General features: G+C 38.6%; 1 protein-coding gene and 1 long non-coding RNA gene across 4 annotated transcripts in view; one reads left to right on the forward strand and one right to left on the reverse strand.

Annotated features, from left to right (window-relative positions):
- Positions 1–13710, forward strand: part of LOC128607667 (helicase ARIP4) — a 49987-nt gene extending 36277 nt beyond the window's left edge. For all 3 annotated transcript variants that reach the window (XM_053624748.1, XM_053624749.1, XM_053624747.1), the window contains exons 12-21: positions 853–971; positions 1062–1174; positions 1490–1589; positions 5507–5712; positions 6763–6944; positions 7041–7237; positions 9312–9523; positions 9733–9822; positions 9963–10055; positions 10208–13710. In XM_053624748.1, the coding sequence (XP_053480723.1) occupies positions 853–971; positions 1062–1174; positions 1490–1589; positions 5507–5712; positions 6763–6944; positions 7041–7237; positions 9312–9523; positions 9733–9822; positions 9963–10055; positions 10208–11112 (2217 nt within the window). In that variant the 3' untranslated portion in view covers positions 11113–13710. The remainder of the gene's footprint in view (positions 1–852; positions 972–1061; positions 1175–1489; positions 1590–5506; positions 5713–6762; positions 6945–7040; positions 7238–9311; positions 9524–9732; positions 9823–9962; positions 10056–10207) is intronic.
- Positions 13711–15191: 1481 nt separating this feature from the next.
- Positions 15192–17457, reverse strand: LOC128607669 (uncharacterized). The gene is made up of 3 exons (XR_008385931.1): positions 17058–17457; positions 16216–16418; positions 15192–15442 (listed from the first exon to the last, which is right to left on the reverse strand). It is a non-coding gene; the product is annotated as an uncharacterized LOC128607669 (long non-coding RNA).
- Between the last annotated feature and the right edge of the window lie 941 nt (positions 17458–18398).

Raw genomic sequence — 18398 nt, forward strand, 5'->3', positions numbered from 1 at the left:
GACTCAGCCTTTGGGCCTATATTATATCCTATACAGTCATGGAAAAAAGACAGTACACCCTCCTTCAATTCTATGTTTTTATTTAGAATTCTCTGAGTACATTTTGATCTATGGAAAAGACATCAGTAAATAGAATTGGAAATTGACAGAGTCTGATCACATCCTGCACTGACATTCCCAGTCATCTTCTGAATCTAGCGAATCTAGAATCAAAGGTGCCATGTTCTAAGTTGTTTAACACATCTAGATGAAAAGATCAGGAAATGAATGCTAAAAAATCTGATCTATTGTTTCATATTCATCTATTGATCTCATACTCAAATGTCTTATGTCTTATACTCAGTGTATAGCAAAAATAAAAAAGAATTGGCCTTGCTGTTCCAATACTTTCAGAGAGGACTGTATACAGACAGGTGACAAATTAAAGGAAAACCCTGTAGCGACATTATGTTGTAGAGGGTATTTTGTTGCTTTGATTTGGGTCCACTTGTCTCATTACAGGGAAGGAGCACTGCAAATCAGTACAAAGTTCTTCTCACTAATCTCACTAAACATTTATTTCCTGATGGGAGTGGTCTCTTCCAGAATGACACTTCCAGAATGGTGTTTAATCCCCTCCAGTTTAGTTCCAGTAAACTGCAAAATCTATGCCAAGACCCAGTGTTCACTTTTTATTACTCCTTCAATTTGTCACCTATCTATGCACTAATGCACAAACTGGATCTAGTGTTACCACCATCCCCACTATTATTTATAATATACAGTGTTATTCATATAATGATGTTAATAAAAAGGTATTTGAATGGCATTCATAATGAATGGAGAGCTAACTCATTCTAATGTTTTACTTAGGCAAAAGACATCATGGCAGGCTATAAGAAAGGCATCTTAGAAAATTCAGCTAAGATGGTGCTGTTTTTTCACATTATTGAGGAAAGCGTCATGAGTGGAGACAAGGTCTTGGTTTTCAGGTATACACGTATACTAGAAATAGTGGTGATCCTTTGCTTCATCTCTCTGTGCTTCTCTCTTACTCATTCACACACACTAACTCTCTGCAGTCAGAGTCTGTCCACGGTTACAGTCATTGAAGAATTTCTGGTCAAGAGAACGATGCCTGACTATAGTGGAAGTGGTGTGAAGCAGACCTGGGTCCGCAATGTCAACTACTATAGTAAGCTTCTATAGTTATTATTATTAATATTAATAATAATAATAATAATAATAATAATAGTTGCGTGGTCCTTCTTCTTATTCTTCTTATTATTATTATTATGCTGTTGTTGTTGTTAGTGGTGGAGGTTCAGTTGTTATATGCATTACTGTGCAAAGGCTTTTGGCATTCAAAAAAATGTACACAAATTTTGTAAGAACAAAGAGAACACAGATATTCTTATCACAAATGTGACATAGATACGTTCCTCCTTAGTATAATGACAGAAATACATTGTGTATGTGAGAGAGATAATGATTTTAAATTATTTTTCAGGGCTGGATGGAAGCACCTCAGTTTCAGAGCGAGAAAGGCTTATAAACCAGTTTAATGATGTGACAAACAATTCTGCTTGGCTTTTTCTGCTGTCCACCAGGTATGATTCACACATACTCTCACCTCACTACCAACATCTATGATCCTCTGCTTCTTCTTGTCTCCAATAACTTTTGCATCATATTTCACACATATCTCTAGTTGTGTGTGTAACAGTGGTTCTAAGAACCATAGATAAGCACAAGGGACAGTGAGAATCACCTTGACCCCTTCTTATGTGTGCGAGTATGCATGCCAAAACTTTTAAACATGAAGTGATGTATGACTTAGTATATGCGATAAATAATCTTGTCTTACAGCCATATTTCCCTGGATCAATTTTGCTGAGTTCTTACAGGGTTGGCATCAGTTTTGAATGACAACAAGGCTGATGTACAGTACATGCCATTGTCTCAGAACCAGTAAGAAGAAATTGAGTGCCAAATGGACTGCCCTCAATTCCAGCTATTCGATGTTTTGTAGTTTTACACAAGGGGTCCACACACCCCCTGTGGTACCACACTGCTTTGTGTACACACCCACACCCAGTCCTTATGGGAAATGTCTGTGGTGAACATATCTCTCCCAAGAGGACCCCTTCCATTAGAAAAGCCTTGTGTCTCCAGCAAATTAAATATAAAATCTGACACATGAAAGGATAGGTAGTGTTCTTGGTGAATCTAGTCTAATGCCAATGCATTGTATGGCCTGCTCCTGTGTTACAGTGCTCTGTTTTGAATTCCCTGTGTGGCAGGGTAGATATTGTTCTTGGTGAATCTAGTGCATTACAGTGAGGGAAAAAAGTATTTGATCCCCTGCTGATTTTGTACGTTTGCCCACTGACAAAGAAATGATCAGTCTATAATTTTAATGGTAGATTTATTTGAACAGTGAGAGACAGAATAACAACAAGAAAATCCAGAAAAACGCATGTCAAAAATGTTATAAATTGATTTGCATTTTAATGAGGGAAATAAGTATTTGACCCCCTCTCAATCAGAAAGATTTCTGGCTCCCAGGTGTCTTTTATACAGGTAATGAGCTGAGATTCTAATGATAGACTCTTAAAGGGAGTGCTCCTAATCTCAGCTTGTTACCTGTATAAAAGACACCTGTCCACAGAAGCAATCAATCAATCAGATTCCAAACTCTCCACCATGGCCAAGACCAAAGAGCCCTCCAAGGATGTCAGGGACAAGATTGTAGACCTACACAAGTCTGGAATGGGCTACAAGACCATTGCCAAGCAGCTTGGTGAGAAGGTGACAACAGTTGGTACGATTATTCGCAAATGGAAGAAACACAAAAGAACTGTCAATCTCCCTCGGCCTGGGGCTCCATGCAAGATCTCACCTCGTGGAGTTGCAATGATCATGAGAACAGTGAGGAATCAGCCCAGAACTACACGGGAGGATCTTGTCAATGATCTCAAGGCAGCTGGGACCATAGTCACCAAGAAAACAATTGGTAACACACTACGCCGTGAAGGACCGAAATCCTGCAGCGCCCGCAAGGTCCCCCTGCTCAAGAAAGCACATATACATGCCCGTCTGAAGTTTGCCAATGAACATCTGAATGATTTAGAGGACAACTGGGTGAAAGTGTTGTGGTCAGATGAGACCAAAATGGAGCTCTTTGGCATCAACTCAACTCGCCGTGTTTGGAGGAGGAGGAATGCTGCCTATGACCCCAAGAACACCATCCCCACCGTCAAACATGGAGGTGGAAACATTATGCTTTGGGGGTGTTTTTCTGCTAAGGGGACAGGACAACTTCACCGCATCAAAGGGACGATGGACGGGGCCTTGTACCGTCAAATCTTGGGTGAGAACCTCCTTCCCTCAGCCAGGGCATTGAAAATGGGTCATGGATGGGTATTCCAGCATGACAATCACCCAAAACACACGGCCAAGGCAACAAAGGAGTGGCTCAAGAAGAAGCACATTAAGGTCCTGGAGTGGCCTAGCCAGTCTCCAGACCTTAATCCCATAGAAAATCTGTGGAGGGAGCTGAAGGTTCAAGTTGCCAAACGTCAGCCTCGAAACCTTAATGACTTGGAGAAGATCTGCAAAGAGGAGTGGGACAAAATCCCTCCTGAGATGTATGCAAACCTGGTGGCCAACTACAAGAAACGTCTGACCTCTGTGATTGCCAACAAGGGTTTTGCCACCAAGTACAATTCATGTTTTGCAGAGGGGTCAAATACATATTTCCCTCATTAAAATGCAAATCAATTTATAACATTTTTGACATGCATTTTTCTGGATTTTTTTTGTTGTTATTCTGTCTCTCACTGTTCAAATAAATCTACCATTAAAATTATAGAATGATCATTTCTTTGTCAGTGGGCAAACGTACAAAATCAGCAGGGGATCAAATACTTTTTTCCCTCACTGTATATGGTCTGCTCCTGTGTTACAGAGCTCTTTTTTAATTCCCTGTGTAGTTGAGTGCTGTAATGTGTACGAGTGGACATGTCCCACATGGTCTGCTCCTTGTGGTGGCACATAGGAGCCAGTTGTCCAAGTATATCAATATTAGAGATGCACCAATGTATTGGCCGATAATCGGTATCGGCCAATACAGGCTATTTTTCCCTCTATCGCCTGATAGTTTAAAGACATCCAATGATCAAGGCCGATTATATCCTTTAAATCAAAAGAGGGTGGGAAAACACATCAATTTCGTGCTGTGTGTAAAGATGTCTCTTGTGTGGAATGATGACAAAACTGCAGTTTGTAACCTCTGTACTGCTAAAAATTTTACACTGGAAGTGAGCAGCAGTTAAGCAGAACTTTCGGCGTAGAGTCAAATACCCCCCAACAGAGCTGCCCACTCGCCCATGCGCTGAATTAAAGGGCCAGTACACCGTTGAAAGATTTAAAGGAAGATATACAAAAAAGTATATATTGCACAGAAAAATATATTTGTAGAGTACTATATTTCGTATGCAGTTAATGTTAATATAAAAAAGTTTATATTATATACTACCAGTTTGATGTTCAGTGATGACATAACATAGAAGTGCTTTTGTTTGTGGCGAGTGAATGTGAGTCTAACCGGAGGGTTGTTTTTTAGAATTCAGTCAATTAATTCTGTTAATATGAATTAGTACCAATTCAATAAGTTAAGAAATCTTACTTTAATCTTCAGAATTTAGTTAATGTCCATCCATCCATCCATCTTCTATACCGCTTATCCTTTTCAGGGTCACAGGGAACCTGGATCCCAGGGAGCATCGGACACAAGGCAGGGTACACCCTGGACAGGGTGCCGATATTTAGTTAATGTGTTAATGTTAATTTGAGTAATGTGTTTTCTGTTTATGAGACCAGTTACTATGCAACAACTTGTTGGAATGGAGAGAATAAAGTTTTTATTTGCATTTCTTACAGAATTCTTTTAAATGAATCTTTATTAATTTATAAGAAGGCATAAAAGACAGAACTATCGGTATCGGCCGATATCACTCTGAATAATCGGTTATCAGTATCGGCTGAGAAATTTTGTATTGGTGCATCTCTAATCAATATCCTGATGCCACTGTCAGAAACGAGGCCAGTTGTATACATCTTAAAAACAAACTCATGGCACTATAAACAAACCAAAGTGTAGAACTTTCCACAGAATTTTACACTCGCCGAAGAGAGCGTGTATAAAGAAATCACAGATGAGATAAGAGGAGGCTATTCCCAGCATTGTTAAACGGGAAACCTGCAGCTCCAATCGTAGTCGCAAACTGCTAAGAGGATAGCTTCATATGGTGTACATGTGTTCCGATGTGAACAAGGAAACAAGAAAAGGATATATGGCTCTATGACAGCTGCTTTTATTGCAAATACTGCATCATACATCATGACTATTTTGAAAGGTCTTGGCATGCATGCACAGTAGCCAGTTGATACTCACCACCACTGGCACAGGTTGAAATAGAATCTCCACTTACTGTTATGTATGTGTGTGTATGTGTTTCACTAGGGCTGGCTGTCTTGGTGTGAACTTGATTGGTGCCAATCGTGTGGTGGTGTTCGATGCCTCTTGGAATCCATGCCATGATGCTCAAGCTGTGTGCCGTGTTTATCGCTATGGGCAGCGCAAGCCATGCCACATCTACAGACTTGTGTCTGACTTTACCTTGGAAAAGAAAATCTATGACCGGCAGATCTCCAAACAGGGAATGTCTGGTAAGATTTTAGAACAAGTTTTAAGCTTGGTATATAATATAATCATAATAGTGTGTTGCAGTGGGTAGCATTGCTGCCTCACAGCTCCAGGGTCCCCAGTTTGAGCTTGAGCTCAAGTTACTGTCTGTGTGGAGTTTTGCATTTCTCCCTGTGTTTTCTTGGGCTTCCTGTGGGTTCTCTGGTTTGTTCACACTGTCAAAGATAAGGCAGGTTGGCAGATCAGCTATTCAAAATTGCCCATAGGTGTGAATGACTGTGTGAATACATAGTGCACTGCAATGAACTGGCATCCCATCTGCGGTCAATTCTCCTGCCTTGTGCTGCGATTGCGATCCATTGTGACCTTGACCAGGAAAAAACAGTTATTGATGATGGATGAATTAATGAATGAATTATTGTGAGAAAAGTACAGTGATTAAGCTAATCGGTAATTGTAATTGGTTTACATGATTTATTTGTAAACAGTGATAAGTGGGGAAATACAAATGATATGAAATAGCTATGATAATAATAATCAGCATCAACAGCATTGAATGATTTTGTCTAGGAGCTGGTGACTGTTTGTTATACATTATCTCTGTTTTGCAAGCAAAATAGGTAATGCGGTAATGCAAACTGTATTGTATATGTATAGTCCATTGCTTGCATTATTATTGTATATAATTATGTGTGTGGGCTGTGGTTATGGTTACAATATAGTGAACTGACATTTGAGATAGGTAAATTCATATGAAGTTGACACAGTGGAGTATTTTGTTGTGCATTAGTGAATTGGTTTGCTCAGGTATTTTTGTTAATCATGTCGATATATTAATATGAGACAATTTATGGCCCTTGATGTTGTAGTTTTAATATAGCATGTAAATTAACCGTTATGTTCTATTTAAAATTTAGATATGGACGACTATTGGGATTTTCCCTATCGCTGGTGTGTGCCCAGTTATGAGTGTAAAGGAACATGCCATGTGGTCATATGACAGCGATTACAATAATCTTTTTGTTCCCTATTGCTTACCCAACTTATCTCCTTTCTCTTTCTCATTCTCTTAGATCGTGTGATAGATGATTTGAATCCTGTTCTGACATTCACACGGCGGGAGGTGGAGTCTCTCTTGAACTTTGTGGAAGAGGAGCCTGATCCATTAGACTCTGCCTACCTACTCCACCCTCAGGAAGACATGGAGACAGTCCTCAGGAAAGCCTGTATGAGATACCCTCACCTTATCACCAAGGTAACACTACCACAGCTGCACACACATTTCCATGCACATAAATACAAATATGGCTCACTTAGGAATGCCGGAAGTTTATTTTGTACTTTCCTTTAGCAACCCTTTCACCATGAGTCCTTACTGATGGACCGACAAGACCTCAAACTTACAAAGGAGGAGAAGCAAGCAGCTAAGAAGAGCTATGAGAATGAGAAGAGGGCATCAGTGCCCTACACACGTCCATCATATGCACACTACTACCCAGCTAGTGACCAAAGCCTTACCAACATCCCTGCCTTCAGCCAGAGAAACTGGTGAGGGTTAATGCATTTCTCTTACAACCTAGTAATGTTTTCTCTAATTCATTAATATTTATTTAACTACAGTGAGGGAATCTAATATTGATATACTTGGACAACTGGCTCCTATGTGCCACCACAAGGAGCAGACCATGTGGGACATGTCCACTCGTACACATTACAGCACTCAACTACACAGGGAATTAAAAAAGAGCTCTGTAACACAGGAGCAGACCATATACAGTGAGGGAAAAAAGTATTTGATCCCCTGCTGATTTTGTACGTTTGCCCACTGACAAAGAAATGATCATTCTATAATTTTAATGGTAGATTTATTTGAACAGTGAGAGACAGAATAACAACAAAAAAAATCCAGAAAAACGCATGTCAAAAATGTTATAAATTGATTTGCATTTTAATGAGGGAAATATGTATTTGACCCCTCTGCAAAACATGACTTAGTATACTTGGTGGCAAAACCCTTGTTGGCAATCACAGAGGTCAGACGTTTCTTGTAGTTGGCCACCAGGTTTGCACACATCTCAGGAGGGATTTTGTCTCACTCCTCTTTGCAGATCTTCTCCAAGTCATTAAGGTTTCGAGGCTGACGTTTGGCAACTCGAACCTTCAGCTCCCTCCACAGATTTTCTATGGGATTAAGGTCTGGAGACTGGCTAGGCCACTCCAGGACCTTAATGTGCTTCTTCTTGAGCCACTCCTTTGTTGCCTTGGCCGTGTGTTTTGGGTCATTGTCATGCTGTAATACTCATCCACGACCCATTTTCAATGCCCTGGCTGAGGGAAGGAGGTTCTCACCCAAGATTTGACAGTACATGGCCCCGTCCATCGTCCCTTTGATGCGGTGAAGTTGTCCTGTCCCCTTAGCAGAAAAACACCCCCAAAGCATAATGTTTACGGTGGGGATGGTGTTCTTGGGGTCATAGGCAGCATTCCTCCTCCTCCAAACACGGCGAGTTGAGTTGATGCCAAAGAGCTCCATTTTGGTCTCATCTGACCACAACACTTTCACCCAGTTGTCCTCTAAATCATTCAGATGTTCATTGGCAAACTTCAGACGGGCATGTATATGTGCTTTCTTGAGCAGGGGGACCTTCCGGGCACTGCAGGATTTCAGTCCTTCACGGCGTAGTGTGTTACCAATTGTTTTCTTGGTGACTATGGTCCCAGCTGCCTTGAGATCATTGACAAGATCCTCCCGTGTAGTTCTGGGCTGATTCCTCACTGTTCTCATGATCATTGCAACTCCACGAGATGAGATCTTGCATGGAGCCCCAGGCCGAGGGAGATTGACAGTTCTTTTGTGTTTCTTCCATTTGCGAATAATCGCACCAACTGTTGTCACCTTCTCACCAAGCTGCTTGGCAATGGTCTTGTAGCCCATTCCAGACTTGTGTAGGTCTACAATCTTGTCCCTGACATCCTTGGAGAGCTCTTTGGTCTTGGCCATGGTGGAGAGTTTGGAATCTGATTGATTGATTGCTTCTGTGGACAGGTGTCTTTTATACAGGTAACAAGCTGAGATTAGGAGCACTCCCTTTAAGAGTGTGCTCCTAATCTCAGCTCGTTACCTGTATAAAAGACACCTGGGAGCCAGAAATCTTTCTGATTGAGAGGGGGTCAAATACTTATTTCCCTCATTAAAATGCAAATCAATTTATAACATTTTTGATATGCGTTTTTCTGGATTTTCTTGTTGTTATTCTGTCTCTCACTGTTCAAATAAATCTACCATTAAAATTATAGACTGATAATTTCTTTGTCAGTGGCCAAACGTACAAAATCAGCAGGGGATCAAATACTTTTTTCCCTCACTGTATAGTTTGTGCCTAGCATTGAGCAAAGACAATCACAATATTCCCATTTGAGAGTTTTTGTATGCAATGATCTAAACAAACAATTTCTTTCAATGTTTTGGATGGAGAAACTCAGGATGGGCAGTTGTCAATATCTATAAATAAACTATAAATAACTAAATAAAGGAACTAATATGGTATTCAGAAACATAATTCATTAAATCAGTTTGTTTAGCAAGATATTCAACCTTTCTTAATACCCCCTTGTAAATTAGGAGGCCTCCCTCACAGCTGGAGGATAAACCAGCTGCCAGTATTCACCTGGCACAGACAACCCTAACACCAACAATGCACAAAAAGGAAGGCCAGAAGGAAAGTCAGGTTTCTGCCCCCTCTGTGAAATTAAGCCCCAAATCTGCTCTCAACTTTCCAGTCACCTACCTGCAGAAAGCAGGAGTCTTTGTACAGAAGACTGTCACTACTACAGGTGTGTATGTTCACAAATTAATTCATATATTGTACAATTTCGTAAGCAGTACACTTTTAAATTTTTTTAGGTGGTCTCTGAAGTGGACAACTTTAATGTTGTTGTTTTTTTTATTATGGTGGATGAAATGCAATATTATGTTTTCTACAATCACAAAATACTGAAAACAAAATACCATTTTACCAATTTATCTTCTCTCTCATGCTCAGATATTGTGATTCCTGGTGCAAACAATTTGTCAGAGACAAAGACCAAGATAAGTGCAGGCGAAAGCATCCACATCATCAGAGGAACTAAAGGTAACAACTCCTCACTACACCCTCTCTCAGCAATAAGAGAATAGATTCTCTATCTGAATATCTGTTCCTTGTTATTCTCTTTATCTTACAAATTTGATTGTCCATATATATTCACGTGTCTTTATATGCCTCATTTCCAGGAACCTACATTCGGACATCGGATGGAAGAATCTTTGCCATCCGTGCTGTGAGAAAAACCAGACAAAGTGAAGAGAGTACAGACACAAAGAAAGGTATCAGGTCATCTTATTTTCTGCCTATAGTTGTATCTCTGTTGCTTCACTTGTATTATTAGAAGACAGACAAGAATATTCAATTATAAATAACTCCTTAATTTTTGATCCCTGTCACAATATTTACTGAACATTTTCTCATTCTCTCATAGACATGCCACCCTCACTGGAGAACTCCATAAGTAAGAGTACGAGTGGTAGTCTGTCCCCTGATAACATGCCAAAAGTCTTAACTCCCAAAGCCATGACTCGACCTCTCTCCCCAGATACACCAGAAATCCTGAGTGAGCTTCAGCGTTACACCAAAGTGCCACCTCTGCCTCCCTCAGGAGTGGCCAATCCAGAGACAGCCTCAGAAAAGGGAGTTATGATTCTGCCTCAAACCAATACTGCCTCACCAGACAATGATGTGCCACTGGACCTAAGGGGCACAAAGCGCAAATCCACATCACCTTCTGCCAATGAATATTCATCCAAGCAGCAAACTCCAGAACAAAGAGGTTCTGTTCCACCTTCTGGACAGAATTATCCATTCACAGGTACTTACGGCTTAAATTCTCCCATCAACCCTGGTGTAAACCATGCCCTTCTGAGCTCACTCAATGCTATGTGGTCACCCTACTTCCAACCTCATGTTCCTATGGTTGAGCACCAACTCATGTTCCAGATCTCTCCAGATACCTACAGCCTTAGAGATAGGGCTTTGCCCAGCTCCTCCCCAACATCCTCCAGCATCACCTCTAGTACTACAGCAACTTCATCCTCCTCTATTTCAGTTTCTTCATCATGCTTGATGAGGCATGAAGTACCTGGGACGTTTGTGCCGACATTTCTGTCACAATATGGGCAACCACTGAGTATGTACCCATCCATGCTAATGACCCAAGGGATTCCAGGACAGGCAGGATCTAGCTTCCTGCCTCAGTACGTGTCCTCTGGCCCACAAGGTGGTGCTAATGAGTCTTGTCTTGTCACAGACAATGGAACACCAAGATCTGAGGATAACAGTCATATTTGTGACAATCATGATGATGTAATTGCAATGATGGACCAGTAAGAGAAGACCCATGTTGCAGAATGTGGAAATTTTTGTTTGATTATGAGAACCAAGACTTTGATTTTACAAGATGGACTACAAATGTGGACAAATTGGGGAAAAAATCCTTATCCTTAAACAGAAATTTGAAAAAGTATTCAGATAAGAGTTTGGGGATAATGAACTATGGACTTTCGTCCAGCTACTGTACATGTTGAGGTTAACCAAGACCTGTTTGGGAATCCGAGAGGTTTCATCTGTAGAAGTTTAGATGTTATTTATCAAATGATGGTATAATTTCATAATTAACCTGACAATAAGTTAGTAAGTGACACTCAAATAAATGTTCAAATATACAGTCATGTGAAAAAATAAATATACCTCATTTGGCTTTTTTGACATATTTGGACAAGCAAACATTTGATCATCTTTGAAACCGTGCCTATTAATAAAGTTTATATACATGGAAATTAGCTTTTTCAATCTTTTCTTCAACAGAAATGCAATAGGTGTGATATTCTTCTGTGGAAAAAGTAAGTATACCCTTGACCTCAGAAGCTAATATTTCCCACTTTAGCAGAAATAACTTCTTGTAGGCATTTTGCATAATTGTCCAGCAGTCTCTGACATCAGCTTGATGGAATTTTTGACCACTCCTCCATGCAGTATTCTTTCAGTTGCAAGATGTTTGAGGGTTTTTTTTGCATGTACTGCCCATTTCAAATCCCCCTATAACATTTCAATGTGATTCAAATCCAGGTTTTGACTAGGCCATTCCATAACCCTCCCATTTCTTCTTTGTGAGTCATTCCTTGGTGGATTTGCTAGTGTGCTTAGGATCATTATTCAATTGAAAGTTCCACTTTCGGTTCAACTTCAACTTTCGGACAGATGGCCTCACATTAACTTCAAGCACTTTTTGATATGATGCTGAATTCATAGTTTAATCAATCAATGAATGCAAGCTGTCCAGTCCCTGAGGCAGTGAAGCAACCCCAAACCATAACATTTCCACCACTGTGCTTCAAAGTTTGTATGAGGTTCTTATCCTTAAAAGCTGTCTTTGGTCTGTGCCAAACATGTCTGCTGTTACTGTGCCCAAACAACTCTATCTTTGCTTTGTCTGTCCCGAGCACATTATTCCAAAAGGCCTGGTCTTTGCCTATATGCTCATTGGCAAACTGTAGTCTTGCTTTAATGTTCTTTTTAGACAGCAAAGGCTTTTTCCTGGCACGCTTGCCAAGCAGGTCAAATTTGTGCAATCTCTTTCTGATTGTAGAAGCATGCACTTTGACACCAACAGTTGCAAGACTTACTAGCAGATCCTGTGATGACATTTTTGAGTTCTTGAAGACTTTTTTTTGCATCAGACAGTCTGCTTTTGGGTTGAATTTGCTGGACCGGCCAGTCCTGGACAAATTGACAGTCGTTTGAAATCTATTTGTAGATTATTTTCCTTACAGTGGAATAATGTATTTCAAATAATTTGTAGATCTTTTTAAATTCCTTGCCAGACTCATAGGCATCCACAACCTTTTTTCTGAAGGCCTTACAGAACTCTTTAGATCTTGGCATGATGACACCACACACCTCAATAGCAAAGGGAACACCAGACACTATATATGAGAGGGTATAAATAAGACAGATTCCACCTGCACTCCCTAAGCAGGTTCTAAACACTGGCACCCAATCTTGAACACCCGATTCTAATTTTATGGATTTGAAGGTGTGATAAATGTAGGGGTGTCGTTACTTTTTCCATGTGACTGATCTGGTTCGGTTTTTTTTTGTTAATTTAAAATGTGAAAATGACTACAAAATGTACATTTTAGTTGTCATTTGATAGTGTATCAATGTTATTAATAGGCACTGTTTCAAAAAGGATCAAATGTTTGCTTGTCAAAATATTAAAGAAAGGAAAAAAGCCAACCATACCCGTGTACTTATTTTTTCACATGACTGTAAGTGATTTGTTTGACATATTATCTATATTTTCATTTAAATATAATTTCTCCATATATATACTTTTTCCACCATTGGCCTTGAGGAATTAAAAAGATGATGTGACATTGGACATGTCTATAGCCATGACTGAATGGACATTCATTAAATATGCAGTGATCTTAAACATAAACATAAGAATGTATCTTTACTCCTGCCCTTGTTGCATCTTGCACAGGCCTTAGAGATGGACGTTAGACCGAAGGCCACATTCATTGTTGACTACATGAAATACTAACACACTCCCTTTGTAAAACATGTCCAGTGATGTCAACTGATTTTGTGAACATTTTAAACATTTTTAAGACTGGTCACAAGCAGATGAGCTCTTGCTGCATATGGGGAGGAGCTATTTGTATTTCCTAAATGGGTTGTATTAAAATCTCATGACACTGAGCTCAAATGAATGAACATGTGTATGCTTAAACTCTGATGCCTTGTTCTGCTGTCTCACTGAATGTAGTGGTGGGGGCAAATGGTTCAGGAGCATGTGTTCTCCAAATTTCAGCCTGTAGTCCTGCTTAAGTTTAAACATGAAACCATTGCCTAGGCTACACACATGTGGGACATGAGTTTGTTCATTTTTTAAAATACATTTTGCACTGCCTGTCTGCTCAACCATTTGTTGTCTTTTTTCTGTAATGATGCACTAATGTGCAAAAATTATCAAAGAAAACCAATTGTTTTGTTTAAAGTACCAAAATTTGGTTTCCCTCTGCCGAAACATTTTCAGTTAACCAGATCCGCCAGATTTCATCCCATCTTTTATTACCTGGGGAAATGGAAAAGATATGATTGGTAACTGTTGTTTCCATTTCCAAAAATATGAAGAGGTTTGATCTAGTCAAATTTACTGGCATAACATTTTACACCAAATAAGAATACTACAAAAGTGGTACAGTATGATGTGTAATGCTAACACCATCTTACCTCATTTTAATATTTTTGTATGTGGCATTTCCTGTTGTGTTTACAAACAACATCATGGTCCTGCTCACTTGTTTCCCACACTGTTTCCCTTTTGGCCATTTTGGCATAAACATTCACAGTTTTAATCTAATTAGACAGTGGTTCAGGAAATTGTATCTTATTATGTGGTCATTCTTTTTATTTGTGCTAATTGTTACACTTTACATGTTCTATACCTTTCTATTCCTTGTTCAAAAATATATCAAATTAATTTATTATATTGATCCATATTTATTCATTGTATTTTTATTTTATAAGTTTTTGTATGAGGGGTTTTTGTTCTCACAGTTAAATGATTGAAGAAGTGTGTGTGCGTGTGTGTGTGTCTGTCTGTAAGTGTAAACGTATTTGCAACTTGACTGAAGCATGTGAAGCTTACTAGCCATTGATCCAAGGTTTGTTATGATCGGCTTAGCTTAAATTAAGTTTTTCGAATGGCCCAGTATTCCACTTTCTTTGCTTATTACTCTTGACTTGAGGCATTTTAATTATAGAATAAGTTTAGTGTAGGGGAAGATATTTGTTTAATAAGGAAAAACACCTTCTGGTTTGATGTATAACCTAGTGAAAGCACTCCACTGACATAAAACTGAAACTGGTTGTTCAAATTTCTCTATGTAGTTTTCTTTTTAGGATTGTAAATAAAAAAAATTATAATGCTTTAAGAATGGTAATACATGACTGTGTACTTGTGCAAAACAGTACTAGCTTGTACTTTATTAATAGAGAACAGGACATATGTATTTTTTTATCTTGTTTTTGAAGTTTGCTTCAAAAAGTAATGAATGCTAGAAAAAGAAACATGTATGAAGTTCATTATATTATATGAAAGCCTAACTATAGACTATTAATAACGGTATATAAATAGAACATAATTGCTATAGAATTACTGTCAACTCAAACAACTGGATGAATTTCCCTTCCCTTCTCATAAAGCTTCAGTTGTTTGAATTGACAGTAATTCTATAGCAATTATGTTTTATTTATATCCCGTTATTAACAGTCTGTGGTCAGGCTATAATATAATGTGTGTGTGTGTGTGTGTGTGTAATTACTCGTCCGCTCACATTTAATTGCTTTTATTTCCAGCAATTTTCTTAACATGTGTAGTATAAATATTTGTATTAACATAAAAACATTCAACAAATGAGACATAAACTGAACAAGTTTCACAGACATTTGATGAACAGAAGTGGAATAATGAGTCCTGAACAAAGGGGGGAGGGGGTTATAAAAAGTATTAGTCAGTATGTGGTGGCCACCAGCTGCTTTAAGTAGTACAGTGCATCTCATCTTCATGGACTGCACTAGATTTGTCAGTTCTCGCTGTGAGCTGTTACCCCACTCTTCCACCAAGGCATTTGCAAGTTCTCGATCACGTCTGGGGGGGACACATGGTTACATGTAATTTTACACTGCAAGCACAATCAGCTGACCTTCTTGTCTCCCTGTAGCACTGTCTTAGGTGTCTTACATTACAGACATTGCAGTTTATTGCTCTGGCCACATCTGAAGTACTCATGCCTCCCTGCAGCAGGCCTATGGCATGTTCACTTAGGTGAGCAGGCATATTAGGCATCTTTCTTATGGTGTTTTTCAGTGTCAGTAGAAAGGTCTCTTTAGTGTCCTAAGTTATTGTAACTGTAATTTTAACTGTGACCTTAATTGCGTACCGCCTGTAAACTGTGTGTGTCTTAAGGACTGTTCCACAGGTGCATGTGCAATAATTGTTTATGGTTCATTGAACAAGCATGAAAAACATTGTTTAAACCCTTTCCAATAAAGATCTGTAAAGCTTATTTGGATTTTACAAAATTATCTTTAAAATACACTCTCCTGAAAAAGGGACATTTATTTTTTTGGTGTGTGTGATTTTATATATATATAATATATAGTGAGGTTAAATGGTACAAATGTACTTTATAATTCCACTCCAAACCTTTTCATATTTGCAATTAACTAAGTCATTTGGTTATTTCATTTGATGACAAAACACAACATATCTATGAGAAAATAAAAATAGGTTCGGTTTAAATATGCTTCTTCCCCTAACCACACAAACTATGTGACATAATAAATAATTAAGGAACGAAGGAAATGGCTAAATACTTTTTCCACAGCAGAGCTAGTCTGTAGAAATACATGAAAAGTTACCTATTAAGACGGACACTTTGTGAGCTTTAAGTGCCTCCTTGGTGTTCTCTGCATTGGGTGCCTTACTCCCATTTAGAGAGTGGGTAGCAAGAGTTTCTCACCCAAATGTAACAAGGAGAAGCTTGCTTGTAAGTTAAAATATTGGGTGTTGATCCTTTCAAACTGATTTCTCTTGATTCTCACCCCTCTCACAAATTGATGACCTAAGAGGGAACAGCAGATTTAAACAACAGTAGAACAGTAATTATTGTGAAAGTTTGACCACCACAGTGACACATTGTAGGCTACTACAATACGTAAAACAAAATGTCTGTGAGGATCAAGCAGGCTCAGAATTGCTTCTTAGAATAAATTGCAAAATTACTGACCCAACCATAATTTTGAGAGTGAACCTTCTTGTTTTTTGTTGTTCTAGCTTCTGTTTCTCCTTGAAATGACTCTTGCCTGATACTGATAATGTTTGCAAAACCTCAGTGTGTGTGCATCTGTCTGTATGTGTGTGTGCACACACAGGCACAGTGATTTAGAAAGTTGATCAAATTGACTGGAACTATCTGTGCAATAAACTGTTTTAATGCACACTTTCCAGCCAAACAGAATCCAGTATTCAGACTGACCATGGTATAATAAGAAAAAAGGCTTGTATAATTAAACCTTATTGCCTCTGATAGAGAAAAGTTGCACCCCAGTGAGAGAAAATAGAAAGCTCTCGAAGCTTTTATAATGTGTATGTAAGTAAGTATGTGATTAAAATTAGATTTATTGGCTCACTGTGTATAATGTATGTGCAATGTCAATTTCTTATGTTTTTATGTTCACCAGATCACATACTGTTCACTTACTTGAGCAGTGCATGGTTCTTAATTTTGTCCTGAGATGATGATGAGGTCTGCAGTGTGTCAGGCTTTTGTTTTGAACTGCACATCATCTTTATTTCCCCAACAGTACCTTTTAGCTCCTGCATGTATTTCTGGAGAAAAGCAGAGCTATACATCATTATGTTTAAATACCCTGAATACAGGAGATATTGTGTATCTTAAATAAAATACAAGAGTTGTCAAAGAGACCATTGTCCCTGGCAATGACGGGTGAGATGTTGAGTCGTTTTGTGATAATAATTAATCAATACATCATTGAGAACTGCTGTTGAGAATTGAGAACAATTGCTGTGGTTTAAATACATTTTATACCTTTCCACTCCCTTAGTTCTGTCTCCACTTTTATTCAGAAGAGTCGTTCATATTTTAAATCTTCCTTTAGCTCTCTTATTTCATTCTTAACTCCTCGATCTCCTCCGCCATTTTTGAACTCTGAAGTGGCTGAGGAGATAGAGGACTTGGTACACTTGTTTTCTTCAGCTCTCCCACAGATTTTGGTTCCTGAAGTATAATATCAATTATTATGTATTCTAAACTACTATAATGAAAGACAAAATAAATAATGTAGATAACTGCTCACCATAATTTAAAAGCAGCTTTCTTTCACTGCTGCCATTATCTTTTGTTGAATAATGTTTTTGGAATGTTTTTTTTTTTTTTAGCTACCTGCACATTTTCCTGAAAATAGCATCACACAAAAAAAATATTCCTGAATAATTTGTCTTCATGATAATGTCACAATATTGAACATAAATGCTTGCATACAGCACTGTCGGGGTATCCAGATTTTTTTTTCTATTTTTTGTATTTATCTTATACTAAATATATTTTCAGATATTCCAAAAATAATTAACATAAAACAAAGGCAAGAGTAAAACCAAGATCCAGTTTTTAGATGATAATGTTATTTATTAAAGCATAACAGTTATCCAATACCAATTTGGGCTGCTTTTCCCAAAAGCAATATGAGGCTAAGTTGATCATAGACACCATAGGTACCTATGATCTGCTTAGGCTTACGATGCTTTTGGGAAAAGCAGCCTGGGCCTTTGAGAAAAAGTATTTGCCTCCTAAAGTACTAAATCCCTAAACCTATTTGGCACAGTCATCCTTGCCAGAAGTTGCCGACTTTTCCACACAGCGAAGACTCCTCCAGGACCCTACTAGAATATTACAATATTTTTATTTCTTAGGTACATTAAACTGTGACAATGCAAATATTCATCACATAGCACACGCTCACAGAAATCATGTGGCCGTCTTCAATAAGACAACACACGAGACCAAATTTATTTCTTGTTCTCG

This window comes from Ictalurus furcatus, chromosome 5, assembly GCF_023375685.1.
Source record: "Ictalurus furcatus strain D&B chromosome 5, Billie_1.0, whole genome shotgun sequence".
Classification (NCBI taxonomy): domain Eukaryota; kingdom Metazoa; phylum Chordata; class Actinopteri; order Siluriformes; family Ictaluridae; genus Ictalurus; species Ictalurus furcatus.